Genomic DNA, 27,029 nt, shown 5'->3' with positions numbered 1-27,029 from the left:
TTTGACTGTAATTGATCTTGGCTGTTTTAATTTTGTTTTCTTTTAATAACTTTGTGCATCCACTGCGGGTCATGGGAGCTGCCTGATCAAAGAGAGAGTTGGGTGCGCGATCGAGAGAGCGAGAGCGTGCGCCCGCAATGGCTTCTCCAAAAATGTATCCATTATACATTAACCTTGGCAAACTTAAGAGTTATATGTTGATGCGTGCCTGAAGAAAAAAATAGTCAAATGGGCAAATTCTTGTGTCTGTGTGTGTGTGTGTGTGTGTGTGTGTGTGTGTGTGTGTGTGTGTGTGTGTGTGTGTGCGTTTGTATTCATGACATCTCAGGACAATTTTATGATAACACACCTTCACAATGAGGACCTGTGGAAAAATGAGGACATTTTTCGCGTCCTCATATTTCCACGCAGTCTACACTACTCTAGAGCTCACGAGGATACTCCCACACCAAAAATAAGTGATGTCCTGAAAGAGCACAATTTTCAGAAATTGTGTGTTTAAGTGTGTTTAACTTTCGACTCACTTTTCATTTGGAAAACTAGTGGCCAACTTCGGTACTTAACACACTTTTAACACACTTTCAGTGACGTCATTGTGCAGGACCTCAAATGTCATCTTTTTCGGACTGACTCACACATTTTCCCCGCCCTCGTCCTGATAAGTCACATCAATTAGCAGTCACACAAAATCCAACATGTGAAGCAGCCAGACAATCCTACTCTCAAACACGACCACGCGTGGATGACCATCGGGTAAGCAATTCCTTTTCATTTATCTTACCGTAACATAGAAGTTGTTCAATATAACCGTGTTTAACAGTGCCCACCAAAGGTAATATCATTCAATAAGACAGCTAGCTAGCTAGCTAGCTCGATCGTTAGCATGCTAATAAGCTTCCAGTAAAAGTAATGTGGACATGTCCTGCAGGCAAGATTCTGGAAAACTTTTCTAAATCTTTAACAACACAGTCTGTGGAACTTGGTTTTGGTACCATATGTTTATTTCAGTGCAGTATTTGTTTTATTCGATTGCAGTTAATTTAAATTAGTTAGTACAGGTAGCCTAATGAAAGTGGGCCAGGCACTTCTAGCATTTACGCTAAGCCCGGTGTATTTACACTGTTTATTCTTGTGCTGATTCAATTGTACACCGTTTCAATGAAAAAAACAAACAAACGTTTGCAATGAAATTATAGCAGAATTCAGCTTTGTTGGTACATTTGGTCAAGACAATATTGTGTTACTCTATTTTAATTTTACATTGTTATCTGCCTGACAAATGGTTTGCCCGAATCTATTAGTCTGACCAGCAAATGTTTGATGAAATGAATTTTTGTATTTTTGAGGAAGAAAATAATATTCCTTTGGCTCAGTACTTTTTGAGCCAAAATAAGTGCTGCCATAATATTGTGCTTGCTTGTCTGGCTGACTTCTTCTCACTTTCCATTGTAGATGTTTACTGGTGGTGATAATGTCACAAAGAAGAACCAGACTGAGCCCTGAATCTGAGGCTGCTCCTTTTATCTGGAGTCAACAAGCCTTGTTTGAAAGCCCAGTGGATCAATGATTATAAAGGTATGCTATCAATCTACCTGCTATCTAATTCTTATGGCTACCGCAAGCATATGACAAGAGCTGCAACCAAAGCCTGTCACAGTGACAGATTTTATTCGTACATTGTATTTACCCCAAAACTGTCACAGTAAACAGCATATTTTTTATGCCATTGATCATATTGGAGCAAAAATAATTGAAGTGGGTTTTCTCCGGGTGCTCCGGTTTCCTCCCACATTCCAAAAACATGCGTGGCAGGCTGATTGAACACTCTAAATTGTCCCTAGGTGTGAGTGTGAGCGTGGATGGTTGTTCGTTTCTGTGTGCCCTGCGATTGGCTGGCAACCGATTCAGGGTGTCCCCCGCCTACTGCCCGAAGACAGCTGGGATAGGCTCCAGCACCCCCCGCGACCCTAGTGAGGATCAAGCGGCTCGGAAGATGAATGAATGAATGAATGAATAATTGAAGTACTTTTGAAGAAAATGTTTAGCAGCCATTATCATTCAATTATTGAGAATATTGTATTGCCATGTAGAACTAGGAATATCTTGGAATGAAAAAATAGAAATAGAAATTATTCGGCTTCTGTTAAAATATTGTGCTTCACCAAATATCACAATTCATAAAAACGCATACATCCGTAATAGTCGAGGAAAATTAGATGCCTTTAAACTTCCTTCATAATGCTTATTTCACCTGATTGAAGAAGGCTGTGGTAGCTGTTTGACAAATCCACATTTTTATCAGCAATTTGTACTGCCCATCAAAAGTCTCTACTTAGTTGAAAACAACGAATGGTCACCGGAATTATTTTTCAGTCATTACATTGTTTTAGCCTGAAAGAGTATGTTTCGGGTGTTGTCTTTATTATTTGAACTCAGTCATGTCTGTTGTCCTGAAATTGTTAGCTATAAGAGCTGTACAGTGGTAACTACCATAAAGAGCCGGCTTGTGCTGTGTATGAAGTTTAATTTATTCAAAAGTCATGTAACTACGACATATTTCTGACACTCTATGGTTGCTATAATGTTGATTTTCATGATTTCAGTCATGCCCTCATACTTCCCAGTTACTGTAGAATACTTTTTAGAATATTTCTGATACTGTAATGTTGCTGAAAAACCTGAGTGTGATCAGGGGAAATGACTTTTGTCTGGACCTAACACTGGAGAGCCTGTGTTCGAATGTCCCGTAATGGCACCGTAATGGTGTTATGTTGCAGACACCAAGTGACGGGATCTTGACTGAACCTTCTGGAGACCAAGAAGGGAGTGAGAGATCCACTTCATCCTTACAACAGGTTACTACTTCTTATCATGATATACTAGGTTTGAGTTTTCAGCTTTCTTTGACAAACACAGGAGAAGTTATAAATCAGAAACATGGACTCTCCATGATTTCAGTCGTCATTTCCTCATATTTCTTTAGACCTGAAAAACCCGAGTGTGTTTCAGGTGACATGACTTTTGCCTTAACCTAACATCTGGTGAGCCTGCGTTCGAATGTCCCCATATTGCTGTACCACAGAACTGAACAGTGTTAACTTTCTATAGTGTGGTATATTCATCCCAAACTCTTCCGTGAGCAATGTTCAATGATAATTAATGTTTATTCATTTCTTAAATGGTCAGAATGAAGAATGCTGAATATTTTGACACCGTAATGTTATGTTGCAGACACCAAGTGACCTGACTGAACCCTCTGGAGACCATGAATGGAGTGAGAGATCCACTTCATTCTTACAACAGGTTACTACTTCTTATCATGATATACTAGGTTTGAGTTTTCAGCTTTCTTTGACAAACACAGGAGAAGTTATAAGTCAGAAACATAGACTCTCCATGATTTCAGTCGTCATGTCCTCATATTTCTTCAGACCTGAAAAACCTAAGTGTGTTTCAGGTGACATGACTTTTGTCTTAACCTAACTCTGGAGAGCCTGTGTTCGAATGTCCCCATATTGCTGTTCCACAGAACTGAACAGTGTTAACTTTCTATAGTGTGGTATATTCATCCCAAACTCTCCCGTGAGCAATGTTCAATGATAATTAATATTTATTCATTTCTTAACTGGTCAGAATGAAGAATGCTGAATATTTTGACACCGTAATGTTATGTTGCAGACACCAAGTGACCTGACTGAACCCTCTGGAGACCATGAATGGAGTGAGAGATCCACTTCATTCTTACAACAGGTTACTACTTCTTATCATGATATACTAGGTTTGAGTTTTCAGCTTTCTTTGACAAACACAGGAGAAGTTATAAGTCAGAAACATAGACTCTCCATGATTTCAGTCGTCATGTCCTCATATTTCTTCAGGCCTGAAAAACCTGAGTGTGTTTCAGGTGACATGACTTTTGTCTTAACCTAACTCTGGAGAGCCTGTGTTCGAATGTCCCCATATTGCTGTTCCACAGAACTGAACAGTGTTAACTTTCTATAGTGTGGTATATTCATCCCGAACTCTCCCGTGAGCAATGTTCAATGATAATTAATATTTATTCATTTCTTAACTGGTCAAAATGAAGAATGCTGAATATTTTGACACCGTAATGTTATGTTGCAGACACCGAGTGACGTGACTGAACCCTCTGGAGACCATGAATGGAATGATAGATACACTTCATCCTTACAACAGGTTACTACTTCTTGTCATGATATACTAGGTTTGAGTTTTCAGCTTTCTTTGACAAACACAGGAGAAGTTATAAGTCAGAAACATAGACTCTCTATAATTTCAGTCGTCATGTCCTCATATTTCTTCAGACCTGAAAAACCTGAGTGTGTTTCAGGTGACATGACTTTTGTCTTAACCTAACTCTGGAGAGCCTGTGTTCGAATGTCCCCATATTGCTGTTCCACAGAACTGAACAGTGTTAACTTTCTATAGTGTGGTATATTCATCCCAAACTCTCCCGTGAGCAATGTTCAATGATAATTAATATTTATTCATTTCTTAACTGGTCAGAATGAAGAATGCTGAATATTTTGACACCGTAATGTTATGTTGCAGACACCAAGTGACCTGACTGAACCCTCTGGAGACCATGAATGGAGTGAGAGATCCACTTCATTCTTACAACAGGTTACTACTTCTTATCATGATATACTAGGTTTGAGTTTTCAGCTTTCTTTGACAAACACAGGAGAAGTTATAAGTCAGAAACATAGACTCTCCATGATTTCAGTCGTCATGTCCTCATATTTCTTCAGGCCTGAAAAACCTGAGTGTGTTTCAGGTGACATGACTTTTGTCTTAACCTAACTCTGGAGAGCCTGTGTTCGAATGTCCCCATATTGCTGTTCCACAGAACTGAACAGTGTTAACTTTCTATAGTGTGGTATATTCATCCCAAACTCTCCCGTGAGCAATGTTCAATGATAATAAATGTTTATTCATTTCTTAACTGGTCAGAATGAAGAATGCTGAATATTTTGACACCGTAATGTTATGTTGCAGACACCGAGTGACCTGACTGAACCCTCTGGAGACCATGAATGGAATGATAGATACACTTCATCCTTACAACAGGTTACTACTTCTTGTCATGATATACTAGGTTTGAGTTTTCAGCTTTCTTTGACAAACACAGGAGAAGTTATAAGTCAGAAACATAGACTCTCTATAATTTCAGTCGTCATGTCCTCATATTTCTTCAGACCTGAAAAACCTGAGTGTGTTTCAGGTGACATGACTTTTGTCTTAACCTAACTCTGGAGAGCCTGTGTTCGAATGTCCCCATATTGCTGTTCCACAGAACTGAACAGTGTTAACTTTCTATAGTGTGGTATATTCATCCCAAACTCTCCCGTGAGCAATGTTCAATGATAATTAATATTTATTCATTTCTTAACTGGTCAGAATGAAGAATGCTGAATATTTTGACACCGTAATGTTATGTTGCAGACACCAAGTGACCTGACTGAACCCTCTGGAGACCATGAATGGAGTGAGAGATCCACTTCATTCTTACAACAGGTTACTACTTCTTATCATGATATACTAGGTTTGAGTTTTTAGCTTTCTTTGACAAACACAGGAGAAGTTATAAGTCAGAAACATAGACTCTCCATGATTTCAGTCGTCATGTCCTCATATTTCTTCAGACCTGAAAAACCTGAGTGTGTTTCAGGTGACATGACTTTTGTCTTAACCTAACTCTGGAGAGCCTGTGTTCGAATGTCCCCATATTGCTGTTCCACAGAACTGAACAGTGTTAACTTTCTATAGTGTGGTATATTCATCCCAAACTCTCCCGTGAGCAATGTTCAATGATAATAAATGTTTATTCATTTCTTAACTGGTCAGAATGAAGAATGCTGAATATTTTGACACCGTAATGTTATGTTCCAGACACCAAGTGACCTGACTGAACCCTCTGGAGACCATGAATGGAATGAGAGATCCACTTCATTCTTACAACAGGTTACTACTTCTTATCATGATATACTAGGTTTGAGTTTTCAGCTTTCTTTGACAAACACAGGAGAAGTTATAAGTCAGAAACATAGACTCTCTATGATTTCAGTCGTCATGTCCTCATATTTCTTCAGGCCTGAAAAACCTGAGTGTGTTTCAGGTGACATGACTTTTGTCTTAACCTAACTCTGGAGAGCCTGTGTTCGAATGTCCCCATATTGCTGTTCCACAGAACTGAACAGTGTTAACTTTCTATAGTGTGGTATATTCATCCCAAACTCTCCCGTGAGCAATGTTCAATGATAATAAATGTTTATTCATTTCTTAACTGGTCAGAATGAAGAATGCTGAATATTTTGACACCGTAATGTTATGTTGCAGACACCGAGTGACCTGACTGAACCCTCTGGAGACCATGAATGGAATGATAGATACACTTCATCCTTACAACAGGTTACTACTTCTTGTCATGATATACTAGGTTTGAGTTTTCAGCTTTCTTTGACAAACACAGGAGAAGTTATAAGTCAGAAACATAGACTCTCTATAATTTCAGTCGTCATGTCCTCATATTTCTTCAGACCTGAAAAACCTGAGTGTGTTTCAGGTGACATGACTTTTGTCTTAACCTAACTCTGGAGAGCCTGTGTTCGAATGTCCCCATATTGCTGTTCCACAGAACTGAACAGTGTTAACTTTCTATAGTGTGGTATATTCATCCCAAACTCTCCCGTGAGCAATGTTCAATGATAATTAATATTTATTCATTTCTTAACTGGTCAGAATGAAGAATGCTGAATATTTTGACACCGTAATGTTATGTTGCAGACACCAAGTGACCTGACTGAACCCTCTGGAGACCATGAATGGAGTGAGAGATCCACTTCATTCTTACAACAGGTTACTACTTCTTATCGTGATATACTAGGTTTGAGTTTTCAGCTTTCTTTGACAAACACAGGAGAAGTTATAAGTCAGAAACATAGACTCTCCATGATTTCAGTCGTCATGTCCTCATATTTCTTCAGACCTGAAAAACCTGAGTGTGTTTCAGGTGACATGACTTTTGTCTTAACCTAACTCTGGAGAGCCTGTGTTCGAATGTCCCCATATTGCTGTTCCACAGAACTGAACAGTGTTAACTTTCTATAGTGTGGTATATTCATCCCAAACTCTCCCGTGAGCAATGTTCAATGATAATAAATGTTTATTCATTTCTTAACTGGTCAGAATGAAGAATGCTGAATATTTTGACACCGTAATGTTATGTTCCAGACACCAAGTGACCTGACTGAACCCTCTGGAGACCATGAATGGAATGAGAGATCCACTTCATTCTTACAACAGGTTACTACTTCTTATCATGATATACTAGGTTTGAGTTTTCAGCTTTCTTTGACAAACACAGGAGAAGTTATAAGTCAGAAACATAGACTCTCCATGATTTCAGTCGTCATGTCCTCATATTTCTTCAGGCCTGAAAAACCTGAGTGTGTTTCAGGTGACATGACTTTTGTCTTAACCTAACTCTGGAGAGCCTGTGTTCGAATGTCCCCATATTGCTGTTCCACAGAACTGAACAGTGTTAACTTTCTATAGTGTGGTATATTCATCCCAAACTCTCCCGTGAGCAATGTTCAATGATAATAAATGTTTATTCATTTCTTAACTGGTCAGAATGAAGAATGCTGAATATTTTGACACCGTAATGTTATGTTGCAGACACCGAGTGACCTGACTGAACCCTCTGGAGACCATGAATGGAATGATAGATACACTTCATCCTTACAACAGGTTACTACTTCTTGTCATGATATACTAGGTTTGAGTTTTCAGCTTTCTTTGACAAACACAGGAGAAGTTATAAGTCAGAAACATAGACTCTCTATAATTTCAGTCGTCATGTCCTCATATTTCTTCAGACCTGAAAAACCTGAGTGTGTTTCAGGTGACATGACTTTTGTCTTAACCTAACTCTGGAGAGCCTGTGTTCGAATGTCCCCATATTGCTGTTCCACAGAACTGAACAGTGTTAACTTTCTATAGTGTGGTATATTCATCCCAAACTCTCCCGTGAGCAATGTTCAATGATAATTAATATTTATTCATTTCTTAACTGGTCAGAATGAAGAATGCTGAATATTTTGACACCGTAATGTTATGTTGCAGACACCAAGTGACCTGACTGAACCCTCTGGAGACCATGAATGGAGTGAGAGATCCACTTCATTCTTACAACAGGTTACTACTTCTTATCGTGATATACTAGGTTTGAGTTTTCAGCTTTCTTTGACAAACACAGGAGAAGTTATAAGTCAGAAACATAGACTCTCCATGATTTCAGTCGTCATGTCCTCATATTTCTTCAGACCTGAAAAACCTGAGTGTGTTTCAGGTGACATGACTTTTGTCTTAACCTAACTCTGGAGAGCCTGTGTTCGAATGTCCCCATATTGCTGTTCCACAGAACTGAACAGTGTTAACTTTCTATAGTGTGGTATATTCATCCCAAACTCTCCCGTGAGCAATGTTCAATGATAATAAATGTTTATTCATTTCTTAACTGGTCAGAATGAAGAATGCTGAATATTTTGACACCGTAATGTTATGTTCCAGACACCAAGTGACCTGACTGAACCCTCTGGAGACCATGAATGGAATGAGAGATCCACTTCATTCTTACAACAGGTTACTACTTCTTATCATGATATACTAGGTTTGAGTTTTCAGCTTTCTTTGACAAACACAGGAGAAGTTATAAGTCAGAAACATAGACTCTCCATGATTTCAGTCGTCATGTCCTCATATTTCTTCAGGCCTGAAAAACCTGAGTGTGTTTCAGGTGACATGACTTTTGTCTTAACCTAACTCTGGAGAGCCTGTGTTCGAATGTCCCCATATTGCTGTTCCACAGAACTGAACAGTGTTAACTTTCTATAGTGTGGTATATTCATCCCAAACTCTCCCGTGAGCAATGTTCAATGATAATAAATGTTTATTCATTTCTTAACTGGTCAGAATGAAGAATGCTGAATATTTTGACACCGTAATGTTATGTTGCAGACACCGAGTGACCTGACTGAACCCTCTGGAGACCATGAATGGAATGATAGATACACTTCATCCTTACAACAGGTTACTACTTCTTGTCATGATATACTAGGTTTGAGTTTTCAGCTTTCTTTGACAAACACAGGAGAAGTTATAAGTCAGAAACATAGACTCTCTATAATTTCAGTCGTCATGTCCTCATATTTCTTCAGACCTGAAAAACCTGAGTGTGTTTCAGGTGACATGACTTTTGTCTTAACCTAACTCTGGAGAGCCTGTGTTCGAATGTCCCCATATTGCTGTTCCACAGAACTGAACAGTGTTAACTTTCTATAGTGTGGTATATTCATCCCAAACTCTCCCGTGAGCAATGTTCAATGATAATTAATATTTATTCATTTCTTAACTGGTCAGAATGAAGAATGCTGAATATTTTGACACCGTAATGTTATGTTGCAGACACCAAGTGACCTGACTGAACCCTCTGGAGACCATGAATGGAGTGAGAGATCCACTTCATTCTTACAACAGGTTACTACTTCTTATCATGATATACTAGGTTTGAGTTTTCAGCTTTCTTTGACAAACACAGGAGAAGTTATAAGTCAGAAACATAGACTCTCCATGATTTCAGTCGTCATGTCCTCATATTTCTTCAGACCTGAAAAACCTGAGTGTGTTTCAGGTGACATGACTTTTGTCTTAACCTAACTCTGGAGAGCCTGTGTTCGAATGTCCCCATATTGCTGTTCCACAGAACTGAACAGTGTTAACTTTCTATAGTGTGGTATATTCATCCCAAACTCTCACGTGAGCAATGTTCAATGATAATAAATGTTTATTCATTTCTTAACTGGTCAGAATGAAGAATGCTGAATATTTTGACACCGTAATGTTATGTTCCAGACACCAAGTGACCTGACTGAACCCTCTGGAGACCATGAATGGAATGAGAGATCCACTTCATTCTTACAACAGGTTACTACTTCTTATCATGATATACTAGGTTTGAGTTTTCAGCTTTCTTTGACAAACACAGGAGAAGTTATAAGTCAGAAACATAGACTCTCCATGATTTCAGTCGTCATGTCCTCATATTTCTTCAGACCTGAAAAACCTGAGTGTGTTTCAGGTGACATGACTTTTGTCTTAACCTACCTCTGGAGAGCCTGTGTTCGAATGTCCCCATATTGCTGTTCCACAGAACTGAACAGTGTTAACTTTCTATAGTGTGGTATATTCATCCCGAACTCTCCCGTGAGCAATGTTCAATGATAATTAATATTTATTCATTTCTTAACTGGTCAAAATGAAGAATGCTGAATATTTTGACACCGTAATGTTATGTTGCAGACACCAAGTGACCTGACTGAACCCTCTGGAGACCATGAATGGAATGAGAGATCCACTTCATTCTTACAACAGGTTACTACTTCTTATCATGATATACTAGGTTTGAGTTTTCAGCTTTCTTTGCCAAACACAGAAGAAGTTATAAATCAGAAACATGGACTCTCCATGATTTCAGTCGTCATGTCCTCATATTTCTTGAGACCTGAAAAACCTGAGTGTGTTTCAGGTGACATGACTTTTGTCTTAACCTAACTCTGGAGAGCCTGTGTTCGAATGTCCCCATATTGCTGTTCCACAGAACTGAACAGTGTTAACTTTCTATAGTGTGGTATATTCATCCCAAACTCTCCCGTGAGCAATGTTCAATGATAATTAATATTTATTCATTTCTTAACTGGTCAGAATGAAGAATGCTGAATATTTTGACACCGTAATGTTATGTTGCAGACACCAAGTGACCTGACTGAACCCTCTGGAGACCATGAATGGAGTGAGAGATCCACTTCATTCTTACAACAGGTTACTACTTCTTATCATGATATACTAGGTTTGAGTTTTCAGCTTTCTTTGACAAACACAGGAGAAGTTATAAGTCAGAAACATAGACTCTCCATGATTTCAGTCGTCATGTCCTCATATTTCTTCAGGCCTGAAAAACCTGAGTGTGTTTCAGGTGACATGACTTTTGTCTTAACCTAACTCTGGAGAGCCTGTGTTCGAATGTCCCCATATTGCTGTTCCACAGAACTGAACAGTGTTAACTTTCTATAGTGTGGTATATTCATCCCAAACTCTCCCGTGAGCAATGTTCAATGATAATTAATATTTATTCATTTCTTAACTGGTCAGAATGAAGAATGCTGAATATTTTGACACCGTAATGTTATGTTGCAGACACCAAGTGACCTGACTGAACCCTCTGGAGACCATGAATGGAATGAGAGATCCACTTCATTCTTACAACAGGTTACTACTTCTTATCATGATATACTAGGTTTGAGTTTTCAGCTTTCTTTGCCAAACACAGAAGAAGTTATAAATCAGAAACATAGACTCTCCATAATTTCAGTCGTCATGTCCTCATATTTCTTCAGACCTGAAAAACCTGAGTGTGTTTCAGGTGACATGACTTTTGTCTTAACCTACCTCTGGAGAGCCTGTGTTCGAATGTCCCCATATTGCTGTTCCACAGAACTGAACAGTGTTAACTTTCTATAGTGTGGTATATTCATCCCAAACTCTCCCGTGAGCAATGTTCAATGATAATTAATGTTTATTCATTTCTTAACTGGTCAGAATGAAGAATGCTGAATATTTTGACACCGTAATGTTATGTTCCAGACACCAAGTGACCTGACTGAACCCTCTGGAGACCATGAATGGAATGAGAGATAAATTCTCAAAATTCTCAAATTTTCAAAATTCTCATTATTTCCTGGAATATCTTATTTTGATTATTTTATTTTTCCATTTTTAATAAATAATGCCTTCTTTTACAGGTGGGAATAAGAGACGCACGTGGACAGATTATGAAGTGAAGGCTGTTGAGCGACATATGTTTGATTTCATAACAAGCCATAAAGTTTCAGGTAAAACGAGCTGTGAGTCCTGTCTCCACGCAGAGCCAGCAGCTCTGAACGACAGAGGCTGGGTGTCCATCAAAAACTACATCCACAACAGGATATAACTGCATTGAAAAGGGAAATGAATGGCTAGTCCATTGAAATGCGAGCACGTCTGGGTACATTTCAGTTCAAGTTAACTAAAGCAATAGCAATGGTGCATTTAGGGTGGGATGGTCAATTATGGATTTCATATTTGTTGTTGGATACTGTGTTTAACGTTTGTTGTTTCATGATCTTCAAGAGCAATTTGGAAAATCCTTGAAGATGTATGAACATGTAAATTATACTGTATATCAGGCATGTTCCGATCTGGGCCTGGAGAGCCACTGTCGTGCCTGTTTTCCAGCTCTCCCGGCTGCATCACACCTGTTTCAGATGATCAGTTCATCAGTCAGCTCTGATGCAGCATTAGAACATCCTGGGAGAGCTGGAAAACAAAAAGACAGCGGCCCTTGAGGACCGACCTTGGACACTCCTGCTGTATATAAACGTACGTACGATATACAAACTTCTCACAAAAGATAGGCTTATTAGGTTTGAGGTGATATTTTGGAAAAACCCTAAAACATTTGAATTCATCCTATTTCAAGAATTTCAATACTTTTTGAAAAGTTGCTTTTGTCTAACGGTAGCTAAAGAAGTTGCTACACACATGGCACAATATATGGCCAGATTCATTAAAAATTCTTCATCGCAGTATTCACATTTTGACATAATCTTCTTCAGTTCAAACAACCCTCATCTATTGCAGTGCTTTGTGTCATGGAGAGGAGGTGGCATGTTTTCTGTGTTCATAATTTCATATTGTCAGCAATTAAAAAATAAGAAAGTGGACTGACCACATATTTAACCGTCTCTTCTTCTTCACAGCTTATTTTACTATCTTGTATTATTAATGTGAATATTTGAGGGATGACGGGTATAACGACTGTTTGGCACATTCGCCTCACAGTTCAGCAATTGATATTTGAATGTTTGAATCTGGGCATCCTTCCTTTGTAGAGTTCTCCCCATGCCTGAGCATGACAATTGGACACATGTGCCTAACATATACTGTTGGTATGTAACATGAGTCAATTTAAAAATACACACTTTACTCTTAGCTGGTCTTCATAAGTCATATATACTTGAAAATGATGTGTATCCAGGGGGCTCAAAATTCACAAAAACATGAAATGGTAGTGTGTTTGAGGTGACTGTCTCCATAATACACAAAAACCTGTCAATGTCCTCATATGTAGTAGTTTTGTCATAAATCAAAAAAAAATTACGTCCTAGCCAAAATCTGAGTAGATGGCTGTCTTCCTGATTTTTTTTCATGGTTACCATATTTTTTTGGAGCCTGTAGGACCCCGGGAAAGGCATGTACCCATATGTCGGGTGAACAAACGGACGTCCTGAAAATGCACCAAAACACGTATGTGTGTGTGTGTGTGTGTGTGTGTATTGTGGGGGTAAACGAACAGTTAAAGTTGGAATGGTTTTAATCAATCAAAAAAGATTAGAGGTGGGAATAAAAACTAACCGCAAAAATTTTTACATGTGACTTTTATCATAAACAAAAATTGTCGTCGCGATAACCTCAACAGCTTATCATTGGAACAGTTTTGATCGGTCAAAATATGAGAAAGAATACACAAAAATAACTAAATGTAACAGTTGTAGCTTTTATATTGAAATTAAAAAAAGGAAATAAATGGTAATGACGTTTATAGCTGGAACGAATAGAATTGGTAATAAAAACAAATAAACTGTGAAAGTTCGAAGTAAAAACCCCTAAACATTCGAGTTTTAAATTGTCCGTGTGCAACCTTGCCATCCCAAGGAAAAACCTCTCGCGCCACCCCTGAAGGCAGCTGGGATTCAGTGCATGCTTCTTACAATGGTTTTAAACTAAAATCTTTGGTAGAGCGCACACTTTAAATGCTCACGCGACCTAACGATTTAAAATACTGGTTCCATAAACCTAAACCTAAGCCTAAACCTGAGCCATGGTTTAACTGCATTACCCGCGCAGCTAGGCAGGAGTGTCGCAAAGCTGAACGCAAGTGGAAGAAAGACAAATTGCATGTCTCTTATCATATTTGGAAAGACTGCTGGCGTAACTACCAGCTCACAGTAAAAGAGGCCAAAAGAGAATATCTGTCGGACCTTATTCTAGCTAACCGTCACAACCCACGCGCACTATTTAAAACGATAGATTCTGTACTCAAACCCCCTCTGCCTACTTGCTCGGATTCTTCACCCGAGATGTGCAACAGATTCCTTCAGTTTTTTATTGATAAGGTCTCTACAGCTAGGACTCCGGTCTCAAATACCGCATCTGACCCCTCTGTCCATGTTCAGCTGTACTTAAATCTTTTGATACTGTGTCCTTGGCGCTTTTGGAGGATGTAGTTCGCCAGACGAAGCCATCTGGCTCCCCTTGCGACTCTCTTCCCCCACGCTTCTTTCAGGAGGTTCTCCCGAGTGTTGGTGCATCGGTCTTGGATATCATCAACAGCAGCCTTTCTTCTGGTGTAGTTCCCCAACAGTTTAAACATGCTGTTGTCCAACCCTTGATCAAGAAACCTGGTCTTGATCCACATGTGCTGTCAAGTTACAGGCCCATTTCCAAACTGCCTTTCATTTCCAAAATTCTGGAAAAAGTGGTGCACATGCAGTTGAAACTTTTCTTGGATGAACATAACATCTTGGAGGTCTTCCAGTCAGGTTTCAAGACGATGCATAGCACGGAGTCAGCCATGTTACGCGTTTCTAATGACATCCTCCTGGCAAATGACTCTGGAGACCACGTGTGTCTGGTTTTATTGGACTTAACTGCAGCATTTAATACAGTGGATCACAGTATTCTGCTGACTCGTTTGCAGCACTTGGTGGGCATTGGCGGCAGTGCTCTTGAGTGGTTTAGATCCTATCTAGCTGACAGGACCTTTTGTGTCAGCCTTGGCTGCTCTGAGTCACACACTGCTCCCCTGTCATGTGGTGTTCCACAGGGCTCAATTCTGGGGCCTCTGCTGTGCTCGCTGTATCTGCTCCTATTGGGTTCCATCTTAAGGAAACATGGTATTCCCTTCCACTGCTATGCAGATGATTGCCAGATCTATGTCCCACTGAGCAAGAAAGACGCCTTCTCATTAGCCTCTCTCATTGGGGTAGAGTGAATGCTGGCGCGTTTTGGCTGCCGCTGCTCTCCCACAAACTTTTGTGTTTTACGGTGTTTTTACGCTCGATTGTTTTACTGTTTCGCATGGAATCACGATCATCATCTCACAGTCATTCCACCCAGCCCCCATTCACGCCTGCCTCGCACTCTCAACTATCTTCGACTGTTTCGTCCCGGCGTCTCAGCGTCCTACCTGACAACCTGTCGCTCCTCCATCGACCTGTCAAGGGTCTGCTCCAGTACTCGTTGGCCGAGCTCCTTCGGCTCCGCTTTCAATGGCTGGGCCCTCCTCCTGCTCTACACCGGCTCCCGGACATCGTTCGCTTTCCTTCCCGGAAATATATTCATCGTGGGTCTCGTCTGGGCTTCTGCCTCAACCGATCCAACACCATCATCTCCTTCTGGTCTTCCTCCCGTCGGCCATCCAGAAACGCCGGCCGATCATTCGACCATCGTGCGGTAGCCAGCTTGGCTTGGTCGGCTAACGGCCCCCGCAGCAGCGAGACTCCCGCCGTCAACTTCGGGCTACTTAACGTCCGTTCGCTTACTGGGAAGGGTAATCTCATTCAAGATATCCTCACGGACCGTAAGCTTGACATTCTTTGCTTGAATGAAACCTGGCAAACTCCCGGGGACTTCTCACAGTTGAACGATTCCACTCCCCCGGGATTTGTTTACATTTCCAAGCCCTGCGATTCTGGTCGCGGAGGAGGTCTCGCGATAGTATACCGCGAAAAGTGGAAAGTACTTTCGGTTTCTCTCCCGCCACTTTCCTCCTTTGAATGCCTTGCCTGTCAAATACTGGACCCATCCCCATGATTATTGCCACAGTGTACCGCTCCTCCAAACCCCACCGCGACTTTTTAAATGAAGTGTCTACTGTCCTCACCCATCTCTCCTCTCTGTCACCAAATGTAATAATCCCGGGAGATTTTAATATACAAATGGACAACACTGCTCTTCCTCTCACCATTTACTTCACTTCTTCAATTAACAGTCTTGGTTTTGATCAATTTGTAGATTTTCCCACACACATCAAAGGTCACACCCTGGATCTGATCTGCTGCTCTGGTATTTCCCCCTCCAACTGTACTGCTGATGAACTTCCAATAACGGACCACTTCCTTATCTCATTCAACATTACACTCCAGCTCTCAACTGCCAAATCACCCCGGACCATTGTTTACCGTAATATTAAAGACATTAACATTGACTCTCTCACTGCATGGCTGACCACCCTGACTCCGGACATTGACTCCACTCCTGATGATTTGGTTTTCCAATATAACTCTGGTCTCACCAGCATCCTCAATACGCTCGCCCCTGTCAAGTCCCGCTCTGTCCTTTTTACTCGGTCTGCCCCTTGGTTCACCCCTCATCTACGTTCCTTGAAATCCCAAACCCGGCAGCTTGAGAGACTTTATAGGAAAACCGGCCTCACTGCTCACAAGGACATCTATGCAGCTCAGCTATCCCTCTACAAGGATTCCATCTCTCAAGCAAACTCACATTACTACTCCGGACTCATCTGCTCCAATGCTGGAAATACTAACTCTCTTTTCCCTTTGGAACAGAATCACTCAACCTCCTGACTCCCTACCACCTCACTTTTACTCTCGTGACACCTGCAACGCACTTCTCCTCTTTTTCAATGATAAAATCAACAGAATCCACCAGCATCTGGGCTCCTCTGTACCTTTCCCCTCATCTGACCCTCTCACCCCTTGCAAACTGTTCTCTTCTTTTGAACTCCCCCATCTCTCATTAATTTCAGACCTCATCATTAAATCCAAGACTTCCTCCTGTCAGCTTGATCCCCTCCCCACAGTTCTGGTCAAATCCTGCCTACCCTCTCTGCTTCCCTTCATCTCAGCCATTATCCATTCCTCTCTGTCGACTGGAATTGTTCTTGTGCTCTTCAAAACTGCAGCTGTCACCCCAATCCTGAAAAAACTGGTTCAGATCCCAATGACTTCAATAACCTACGCCCCATTTCCCATCTTCCCTTCATCTCGAAAATTCTGGAGAAAACTGTCGCCTCTCAGCTCCACTCCCACCTCACGGACAATAGTCTTTATGAACAATTCCAGTCCGGCTTCCGTCCCCGTCACAGTACTGAAACAGCCCTCATAAAAATCACAAACGATCTTCTCATGGCAGCAGACTCTGGCCTTATCTCCATCCTCATCCTCCTTGACCTAAGTGCAGCCTTCGACACAATCTCTCACCCCATCCTCCTCAATAGACTCTCTACCATAGGCATCACCAACACCCCTCTACATTGGTTCCACTCATATCTCACTAGCCGCTCTCAGTTCATTCAACTTGATTCTTTTACTTCACAATCCCTCCCCGTTTCTTCTGGTGTTCCCCAGGGTTCTGTCCTCGGTCCGCTCCTCTTCATTGTCTACCTCCTTCCACTCGGAAACATTTTCCGCAAATTTGGCTTACACTTTCACTGCTTTGCGGATGACACCCAGCTCTATCTCTCCAGCAAACCCGACGCTTCTCTCCCACCCTCGTCCCTCTCTCACTGTCTCTCAGAAATCTAATCTTGGTTCACCCACAATTTCCTCAAGCTAAACAGCAATAAAACTGAACTCCTACTCGTCGGTACCAAATCCACTCTAAACAAAGCCGACAGTTTCTCCCTCACAATTGATAATGCCACTTTATCTCCTTCCCCCCAGGTGAAGAGTCTGGGTGTCATCCTTGACAGTTCACTATCCTCCCACATCAATAACATTACCCGGTCCGCTCATTTGCACCTTCGCAATATAAACCGCCTCCGTCCCTCACTCACTCCGCACACCACCGCTATCCTTGTTCACTGTCTCGTCCCTTCCCGTATTGACTACTGCAACTCACTCCTCTTTGGTGTCCATCAAAAATTCCTCCATAAACTTCAACTTGTTCAGAATTCAGCAGCCCGGATCATCACGAGAACTCCCTCCTTCCATCATATCACCCCCATCCTCCGACAGCTCCACTGGCTTCCTGTCAAACTTAGAATCAACTTCAAAATACTTCTCGATAGATTCAAAGCCATCCATAACCTTGCGCCCCCCTATCTGTCATATCTTCTTCAAATCTCCATTCCCTCTCGCTCACTCAGGTCCTCATCCTCCCTCCACCTTTTTCTACCCTCTGCCCGTCTCAGTACAATGGGGTGCAGAGCCTTCAGTCGCTCTGCCCCCAAACTCTGGAACTCACTTCCTCCCAACATTCTTAATATTGACTTTCTTTCCTTATTCAAAACCCAGCTCAAAACCCACCTATTCAGACTTGCCTACCCGCCTTAAATCTTTCTTTATTTATTTATTATTTTATCTGTGTTTTACTATTGGTCTTGGCTGTACAGTGTCCTTGTGTTGTGAAAGGCGCTTACAAATGTTATGTAGTATTATTATTATTAAGGCCACTCCTACCCTGTCTGGAAAAAATCAAAACCTGGATGGCACAAAATTTCTTGAAATTCAACGAAAAGAAGACAGAGGTGATATTGTTTGGTCCCAGTGGCCCTTGTACATTCCATCCTGTAGACTTGGGCCCCCTGTCTCCTTATCTGAAATCAACGGTCTCAAACTTGGGCTTTAAACTGGACAGTGATTTCAAACTCGATCGGCAAATTGGTGCCTTGTTAAATCAAGCTTCTTTCACCTTAGACAGCTGGCCAAAATAAAACCTCTCCTCTCACATGAACACTTTGAGACAGTAATTCATGCCTTTGTCACATCCCGGCTGGATTACTGCAATGCCCTGTACTTTGGAGTCAGCCAGTCCTCCATTAAGCGTCTTCAGCTGGTCCAGAATGCAGCTGCTCGCCTCTTGACTGGTACTCGTAAGAGGGAGCATATAACTCCTACTCTGGCATCCCTTCACTGGCTCCCCATTCATTTTAGAGTTATTTTCAAGATCCTCCTCTTTGTTTTTAAATCTCTGAATAATCTCGCGCCACTTTACCTCTCTGAGCTCATCCGCCCCTACACACCTGCCCGGCGCCTTAGGTCTGTGGACCAGTCTTTGTTAGAAGTAATCAAGAACTAAACTGAGGCTCAGAGGGGATCGAGCCTTTTCTGTTGCTGGTCCCTCTCTCTGGAATGACCTCCCACTGAACATTCGGCAACCCTCCTTGCTGCCCATCTTTAAAGCCCTCCTCAAAACTCACTTGTATTCTTTGGCGTTCGACTCAGCATGACTTAGATTTGATCTTGATTTTACTGCCTGTTGCTTTCTACCGCCTTTATTACCGATTCGTCTTACTGTTTATTGTGTATCGCTCCATGTACAGCACTTTGTATACAGCGATGGCTGTTTGAAAGTGCTCTATATATACTGTTGACTTGACTTGACTTGACCATAAAGGGCTCGTTACAAAGGCAAAGATGTGGGGAACACAAACGTGTTCTCTTTTTTTCAATTGGATAGAAAAATTACAGAATTAGGGCAGGTTAAAAATAGGGTAACTTTTAAAAAAAATCTCAACTGAGAAGGCAGCAAAATTAGCATTGTGGTCAATGGAAGCTTTGTGAGACTTGCTTCAAGTAGAATTGAAAGTACAAATTCATGTTTTAGCAACACAAATTAGTGTTTTTTCTCTCAAAGAAAACGCTTGTGCTTCGAAATGTTCAAATATGCGATTTGAGATAATATTGTGACCACAGTGAAAGTTGGCTATTTCACGACAGTTTTTTGTGGGCTTTCCCTCGGACTTCACAAGCTACACTTTCACCAATGCAATACACACGAATGTGTAGAATTTTAAATATTAAATTGTGCAAAAACTGTAAATACCTGTCATGAGGAAAAATAATGGCCTGCGTGGAGTAAATTTTTGGACTGTTGAAATTGTAACGGTGCAAATTGGATGTATTATGTGGGAGTAAATGCACGTCAAAAAGTTGGGAGAAAAATAGTAATCAAGAATCACAATAACATTAACGCAATAAAATTGAAGTTTGGAAGTCTAGAATAACATGTATAAATACACTGAGTAAATGTTAATTATGAAGTACTGATTGTAAATGTTGTCAAGAAGAAATCTGGGAAAATGTCACATACTGAGACAACTTAGTCAATTTCTGTATATTTGCAAATGTTTTTACATATCGCATTAATCTGTGTCTAAAACGAGTCACTCTTTATATGCATTAAATGGAGAATGTGTGGGCGTTAGATGTAGACTGATTTTACGGAAACAGAAGGGCAAGCCTCATAGGCATGTTGCTAGTAAGGTACATCAGCTTCAGTCTTTTCACATGCATTTTCTTGTTTTTTAATTATGTTCTAGGTATTAACACCTATGGCTGGAGGCAAGCAGGAGTCAACCATGTGCTTATATTTGAACTCAATCCCAGAAACAACCTCTCCCATCAACATCTGTTTGAGGTTTGAACAAGCACACGTGAATGATAAATGTCTCAGTAACCTTGAGTATAAGTGAAATGGAGAATATTGATTGATTGTATTAAAAACATAGTACCGATTGTTTCACAGCAGACAATGTGCCATGGTATGGTACGTCAAGTAAAGAGAATGAACCGATGCTGTGATGAAATAGAACTTCACAGTTTTATTTTATCATGCATGTCGGGAGGTGTGGTACTGAATGTATCTTCTTGTCAAGTCAAATTTATTTCCATACAGTAGCCTTTAATGAAACAAAATAGTCAGTTGACAAATATTAACCACACCCCCTTCTGTAGGGTGAAATAAGTAATAAGAAACAATGGGAAGGGGCCACAAAATTGGGGGGAATGATCCCCCTTCCAGGATTACGTCATTGCACAGTGGACAGCAATTTACACATAATGTGATACTATTTAATGTCAATCGCAATATAGCATGAGTGTCCACCAATGTTCCCTCTAATTTTTTTTGTCTCTGAGCGAACACACAAACTGACCAAGCGGTCCCCTGGACCACTGTGAGCAACATGCGCCAGGCAAATTGTGGTCATGCAGTATCATATGCATCATATACATTCAAGTTGCATGTTTTAATTAAAAAAATAAAATTATGGCATTAGTTTATATCAAATTATGGATACATTGGTAGGAGAATGTTAGAGATGGAGCTACCAGGTAGGAGACAGAGAGGAAGGCCAAAGAGGAGATTCATGGATGCAGTGAGGGAAGACATGCAGGTAGTTGGAGTCAGAGTAGAGGATGCAAAGAACAGAGAAAGATGGAAATTCATGACTCGCTGTGGCAACCCCTGAAAAGGGACACGCCGAAAGGAGAAGAACAATAATAAGAAGTAGTTTCTATCAAATTACTTCTTTATTAAGTGTGTTTGTCCGCTTTCAGTGAAAAACTCAAATGTCTTGTAACCAAAAGTGTAGCATATTAACACAGCTGTTTTAATAATGGTTTGTACAAATTATGGCAAAGCATGAACTGCAATGTCCTTAGTGAGGCACCATTGGAGGTTCGCAGAACCATTCTCTGTATGTCCACTTCATGCTTGGAGTAAAACTGAGTTATTGTCTGCACGATATCCTGAGCAGTGCATGTTGTCAGCTGGACTATTCCACCAAACACAGTTTAATGATTGAAACAAATTTTCTCTCTGTATTTAATGTAAATGTAAAAAAGTTTTTTTTTTTTCAAATAACAAAACTGGATGTACGTGTTTTTCACTGGACAGCAACAATATGTATTACATTTGTATGTTTGTGCATGCATATTTTTGACACTAGTTTCTTTGGCTGATTTGGTCTTTTTGTCATCAGATTGCAGGCCTTTTGGGGGTGTTGTGGTGTGTCAGCCTGCTGTCATGTCTGTTTAGTGACAGTATTCCAGTACCGATGCAGGCCAATCCTTTGGCTCTTTATGGCTTCTTCATTATCTTTCTTATCAACCCATTCAAGACCTGTTACTATAAGTCACGCTTCTGGCTTCTCAAACTTCTGGTAACGTCACTCATATTGACAATCTGCAAATGTTGAATGTAAAGGAAAACAAAACAAAAATGAAAGTTTAGATTTGTGTAACTTGGATTTTGATATGTTCATTGGTTTGAAATAATTAACAAGAATATATAATGAAAAAAAATTCCATATTTTCTTCCACAGTTTCGGGTAATGACTGCACCATTCCATCGTGTTGGCTTTGCTGACTTCTGGTTGGCTGACCAGTTGAACTCTTTGGGAGTTGTTTTGTTAGATATAGAGTATATGATCTGTTTTTATAGTTTTGAACTTGACTGGAGAAAACACGATGGACTCATCAACAGTGAAGGTGGGACCGCTCTTTCAGTTGCAATAAAATAATGAAATTGTATAGCAATCAAATATCTGTAAGCAACCAAATCTTATTGTAACAAGATTCAAATGTCATCCTGCTCAGGTAACGATGTGTGTAATACCTACTCCTATGGCATCCGTGCAGTGGTTCACTGTCTTCCTGCTTGGTTCAGATTCATCCAGTGTCTTCGTCGTTACCGGGACACGAAAAGGGCCTTCCCTCACCTGGTTAATGCTGGGAAATACTCAACTTCCTTCTTTGTTGTAACTTTTGCTGCCCTTTACAGCACACATAAAGGTATACTTAGTAGACAGTTTCACATAGATTGATGTGGACAATAAACAGTAGGAGACCAACCACTGCTTACACGTGTACCGTTTCATCAGCTTTCTGTATACTTTTTTTACTTGGTTTTTGTTGCGACCTTAAAAGAAATCTGGATTGTTCAAGGGCTGGGGCTGCACAATATATAAAAAAAATATCAGCATCACGACAATGAAATATGTATATCGCAGACGCATGATAAATTAGTATAGTGGTACCTCTACTTACGAAATGAATGTGTTCTGGTCTGGAAGAAAATTCTTTACTTGAAAATCTTGTACGTAGAGACGCGCTTTCCATGCAAATGCCCTAATCCATTCCATGTCCCCCAAAATTCAGACATGAATGTTTTATAAAGCATAAAAATGCATCCAACTATGTAGCAAATACATGTTACCATTACATTATTGCACAATAAATGAGAGATGTGCATAATGTAAAAAAACAAAGAATAGAGTAAAGAATAAAAATGATGGTCATTTAACTTTTAATTGCGCCCTCATCGTTTTTTGCCTTCTTTAGCTGCCTTTCTAAAGAAATGATTCAAGGTTTCCTTTTGTCGGCTTTTAACAATCCTTCAAAAATGTCCGAGGCAAACGTCAGCATAGTGAGCGATCGCCCGACTGGTGAACACTTTTTCTGGGTGATTCACATTTACGTAAAACCAGCGGAACACCTCATGGGCTGAGGGGCGAATGACGAAGATGCTGCATAGACACATATCTATCTATCTACACGCCGACACATTCGGTAGATATCCCTCTTAGCCAATAAGATGCCAGAATGATGCTCGGGAATAGCCAATGGCAGAGCAGTTATAAGTATGTTCCTCCATGGAAACTCGGAGCTGCGAGTGGCAGCCCATACTGTATTTTTACCTTTCGTATCTTGAAATTAATTTTGTAACAAGAGGCAATATTTTCCTGTTGAGGTGTTTCGTAACTTGAACGTTTTGCATGAAGAGACGCTTGTAAGTAGAAGTACCACTGTAATTATGGAATTCTATGCTTTTTCGGTCACTTTGATCAATCTGATGCAACATACAGTACCATCCATCCATCCATCCATCCATCAATTACCGCTTATCCGGGGCCGGGTCGCGGGGGCAACAGCTTTAGCAGGGAAGCCCAGACTTCCCTCTCCCTAGCTACTTCTTCCAGCTCTCCCCGGTGGAACCCGAGTCGTTCCCAGGCAAGCTGGGTGACATAGTCTCTCCAGCGTGTACTGGGTCTTCCTCGGGGTCTCCTCCCGGTGGGACGAGACCGGAACACCTCACCGGGGAAGCATTCAGGAAGCATCCAAATCAGATGCCCAAGCCACCTCATCTGGCTCCTCTCGATGTGGAGGAGAAGCGGCTCGACTCTGAGCCCCTCCCGGATGACCGAGCTTCTCACCTTATCTCTAAGGGACACCCTGCGAAGAAAACTCATTTCGGCCGCTTGTAACCGGGATCTCGTTCTTTCGGTCACGACCCATAGCTCGTGACCATAGATGAGGGTGGAACGTAGATCGACCGGTAAATTGAGAGCTTCGCCCTTTGGCTCAGCTCCTTCTTCACCACGACAGAACGATACAACGTCCGTATCACAGCAGACGCTGCACCGATCCGCCTGTCGATCTCCCGCTCCCTCCTGCCCCCACTCGTGAACAAGACCCCTCCACTTGGGGCAAGATCTCCTCCCTGACCTGGAGGGGGCACTCCACCCCTTTCCGACTGAGGACCATGGTTTCAGATTTGGAGGTGCTGATCTTCATCCCAACCGCTTCACACTCGGCTGCGAAACGCTCCACTGAGAGTTGGAGAGCCCTGTTTGAAGGAGCCAACAGCACCACATCATCTGCAAAAAGCAGGGATGCAATACTGAGGCCCCCAAAACGGACCCCCTCAACGCTTCGGCTGCGCCTAGAAATTCTGTCCATAAAGGTTATGAACAGAATCGGCGACAAAGGGCAGCCTTGGCGGAGTCCTACCCCCACTGGAAACGATTCCGACTTACTGCCAGCAATGCGAACCAAGCTCTGACATCGGTGGTATAGTGACCGAACAGCCCGTATCAGGGGGTTCGGTACCCCATACCCTCGAAGCACCCCCCACAGAACTCCCCGAGGGACACGGTCAAACGCCTTCTCCAAATCCACAAAACACATGTAGACTGGTTGGGCGAATTCCCACATACCCTCGAGGACCCTGCTAAGGGTGTAGAGCTGGTCCACTGTTCCACGGCCGGGACGAAAACCACACTGCTCCTCCTCAATCTGAGGCTCGACTTCCTGACGGAACCTCCTCTCCAGCACCCTCTGAATAGACCTTACCAGGGAGGCTGAGGAGTGTGATCCCTCTGTAGTTGGAACACACCCTCCATCCCCCTTTTTAAAAAGAGGGACTACCACCCCGGTCTGCCAATCCATAGGCACTCTCCCTGTTGACCACGCGATGTTGCAGAGGCGTGTCAACCAGGAGAGCCCCACAACATCCAGAGCCTTGAGGAACTACGGGCGGATCTCATCCACCCCTGGGACCTTGCCACCGTGGAGCTTTTTAACCACATCGGTGACTTCAGCCACAGAGATAGGAGATCCCACTTCAGAGTCCCCAGGCTCTGCTTCCTCTAAGGAAGACGTGTTGGTGGAGTTGAGGAGGTCTTCGAAGTACTCTGCCCACCGGTTCACAACGTCCCGAGTCGAAGTCAGCAGCGCCCCATCCCCACTGTACACAGTGTTAGTGGTGCACTGCTTCCCCCTCCTGAGACGTCGGATGGTGGAACAGAATTTCCTCGAAGCCGTCCGGAAGTCGGCTTCCATGGCCTCACCAAACTCTTCCCACGCTCAGGTTTTTGCCTCGGCGACTGCCGAAGCCGCGTTCCGCTTGGCCAGTCGATACCCGTCAGCTGCCTCTGGAGTCCCACAGGCCATAAAGGCTCGATAGGAGTCCTTCTTCAGCTTGACGGCATCCCTTACTGCTGGTGTCCACCAGCGAGTACCGGGGTTGCCGCCACGACAGGCACCAACCACCTTACGGCCACAACTCAAATTGGCCGCCTCAACAATAGAGGCACGGAACATGGTCCACTCGGGCTCAATGTCCCCCGCGTCTCCCGGAACATGGGAAAAGCTCTGTCGGATGTGGGAGTTGAAACTCCTTCTGACAGGGGATTCTGCCAGATGCTCCCAACAAACCCTCACAATACGTTTGGGTCTGCCAGGACAGACCGGCATCTTCCCCCACCATCGGAGCCTACTCACCACCAGGTGGTGATCAGTTGACAGCTCCGCCCCTCTCTTCACCCGAGTGTCCAGAACATGCGGCCGCAAATCCGATGATACAACTACAAAGTCGATCATCGAACTGCGGCCTAGGGTGTCTTGGTGCCAAGTGCACATATAGACACCCTTATGTTTGAACAAGGTGTTCGTTATGGACAATCCGTGGTGAGCACAGAAGTCCAATAACAAAACACCACTCGAGTTCTGATCGGAGGGGCCGTTCCTCCCAATCACGCCCCTCCACGTCTCACTGTCATTGCCCACGTGAGCATTGAAGTCCCCCAGCAGAACAAGGGAGTCCCCAGCAGGAGTACTCTCCAGCACACCATCCAAGGACTCCAAAAAGGGTGGGTATGCTGAGCTGCTGTTTGGTGCATATGCACAAACAACAGTCAGGACCCGTCCACCCACCCGAAGGCAGAGAGGCAACCCTCTCGTCTACCGGTGAGAACCCCAATGTACATGCACTGAGCCGGGGGGCTACGAGTATGCCCACACCTGCTCTGCGCCTCTCACCGTGAGCAACTCCAGAGTGGAAGAGAGTCCAACCCCTCTCGAGAGAACTGGGACCAGAACCCAGGCTGTGTGTGGAGGCAAGTCCTACTATATCCATTCGGAAATTCTCTGCCTCACACACCAGCTCGGGCTCCTTCCCTGCCAGAGAGGTGACATTCCATGTCCCAAGAGCTAGCTTCTGCAACTGAGGATCGGACCGCCAGGGTCCCCGCCTTTGGCTGCCGCCCAGCTCACATTGCACCACATACCACATACAGTACCATTGAAAATTAATTGCCCTTCATTCGATTAGGCAGTTTGTTTTTTAATATTAATAGTGCACATATCAATGGCATCTCAGTCACTGGAAAAAGTTTAAGTCGATAATAATGACATACCTAGAGGAGTGCGGACTTGACCAGTTTTGAGCAGTTCAGGTTATCACTGACGTAACATGGCACTGTTCATTTGTTAATTTGTTTCTTGGTCTATATTGCTATACAATGCTGTTTGGTTTCTTAAAGT

The 27,029-nt window shown here is 42.3% G+C and overlaps 1 protein-coding gene across 1 annotated transcript in view; it reads left to right on the top strand.

Moving 5' to 3' along the window:
- The window catches only part of LOC127616689 (xenotropic and polytropic retrovirus receptor 1 homolog), a 106,218-nt gene that overhangs the window by 61,922 nt on the left and 17,267 nt on the right, over positions 1-27,029 (top strand). Inside the window, exons 9-12 of the mRNA XM_052088462.1 lie at positions 20,465-20,562; positions 21,908-22,087; positions 22,250-22,415; positions 22,524-22,718. Of these exons, the coding sequence (XP_051944422.1) occupies positions 20,465-20,562; positions 21,908-22,087; positions 22,250-22,415; positions 22,524-22,718 (639 nt within the window). The remainder of the gene's footprint in view (positions 1-20,464; positions 20,563-21,907; positions 22,088-22,249; positions 22,416-22,523; positions 22,719-27,029) is intronic.

The sequence above is a fragment of the Hippocampus zosterae genome, chromosome 15 (assembly GCF_025434085.1).
Source record: "Hippocampus zosterae strain Florida chromosome 15, ASM2543408v3, whole genome shotgun sequence".
Lineage (NCBI taxonomy): Eukaryota > Metazoa > Chordata > Actinopteri > Syngnathiformes > Syngnathidae > Hippocampus > Hippocampus zosterae.
Note: the sequence above shows the minus strand (reverse complement) of the source record. Positions and strands in the feature narration are given on the sequence as shown.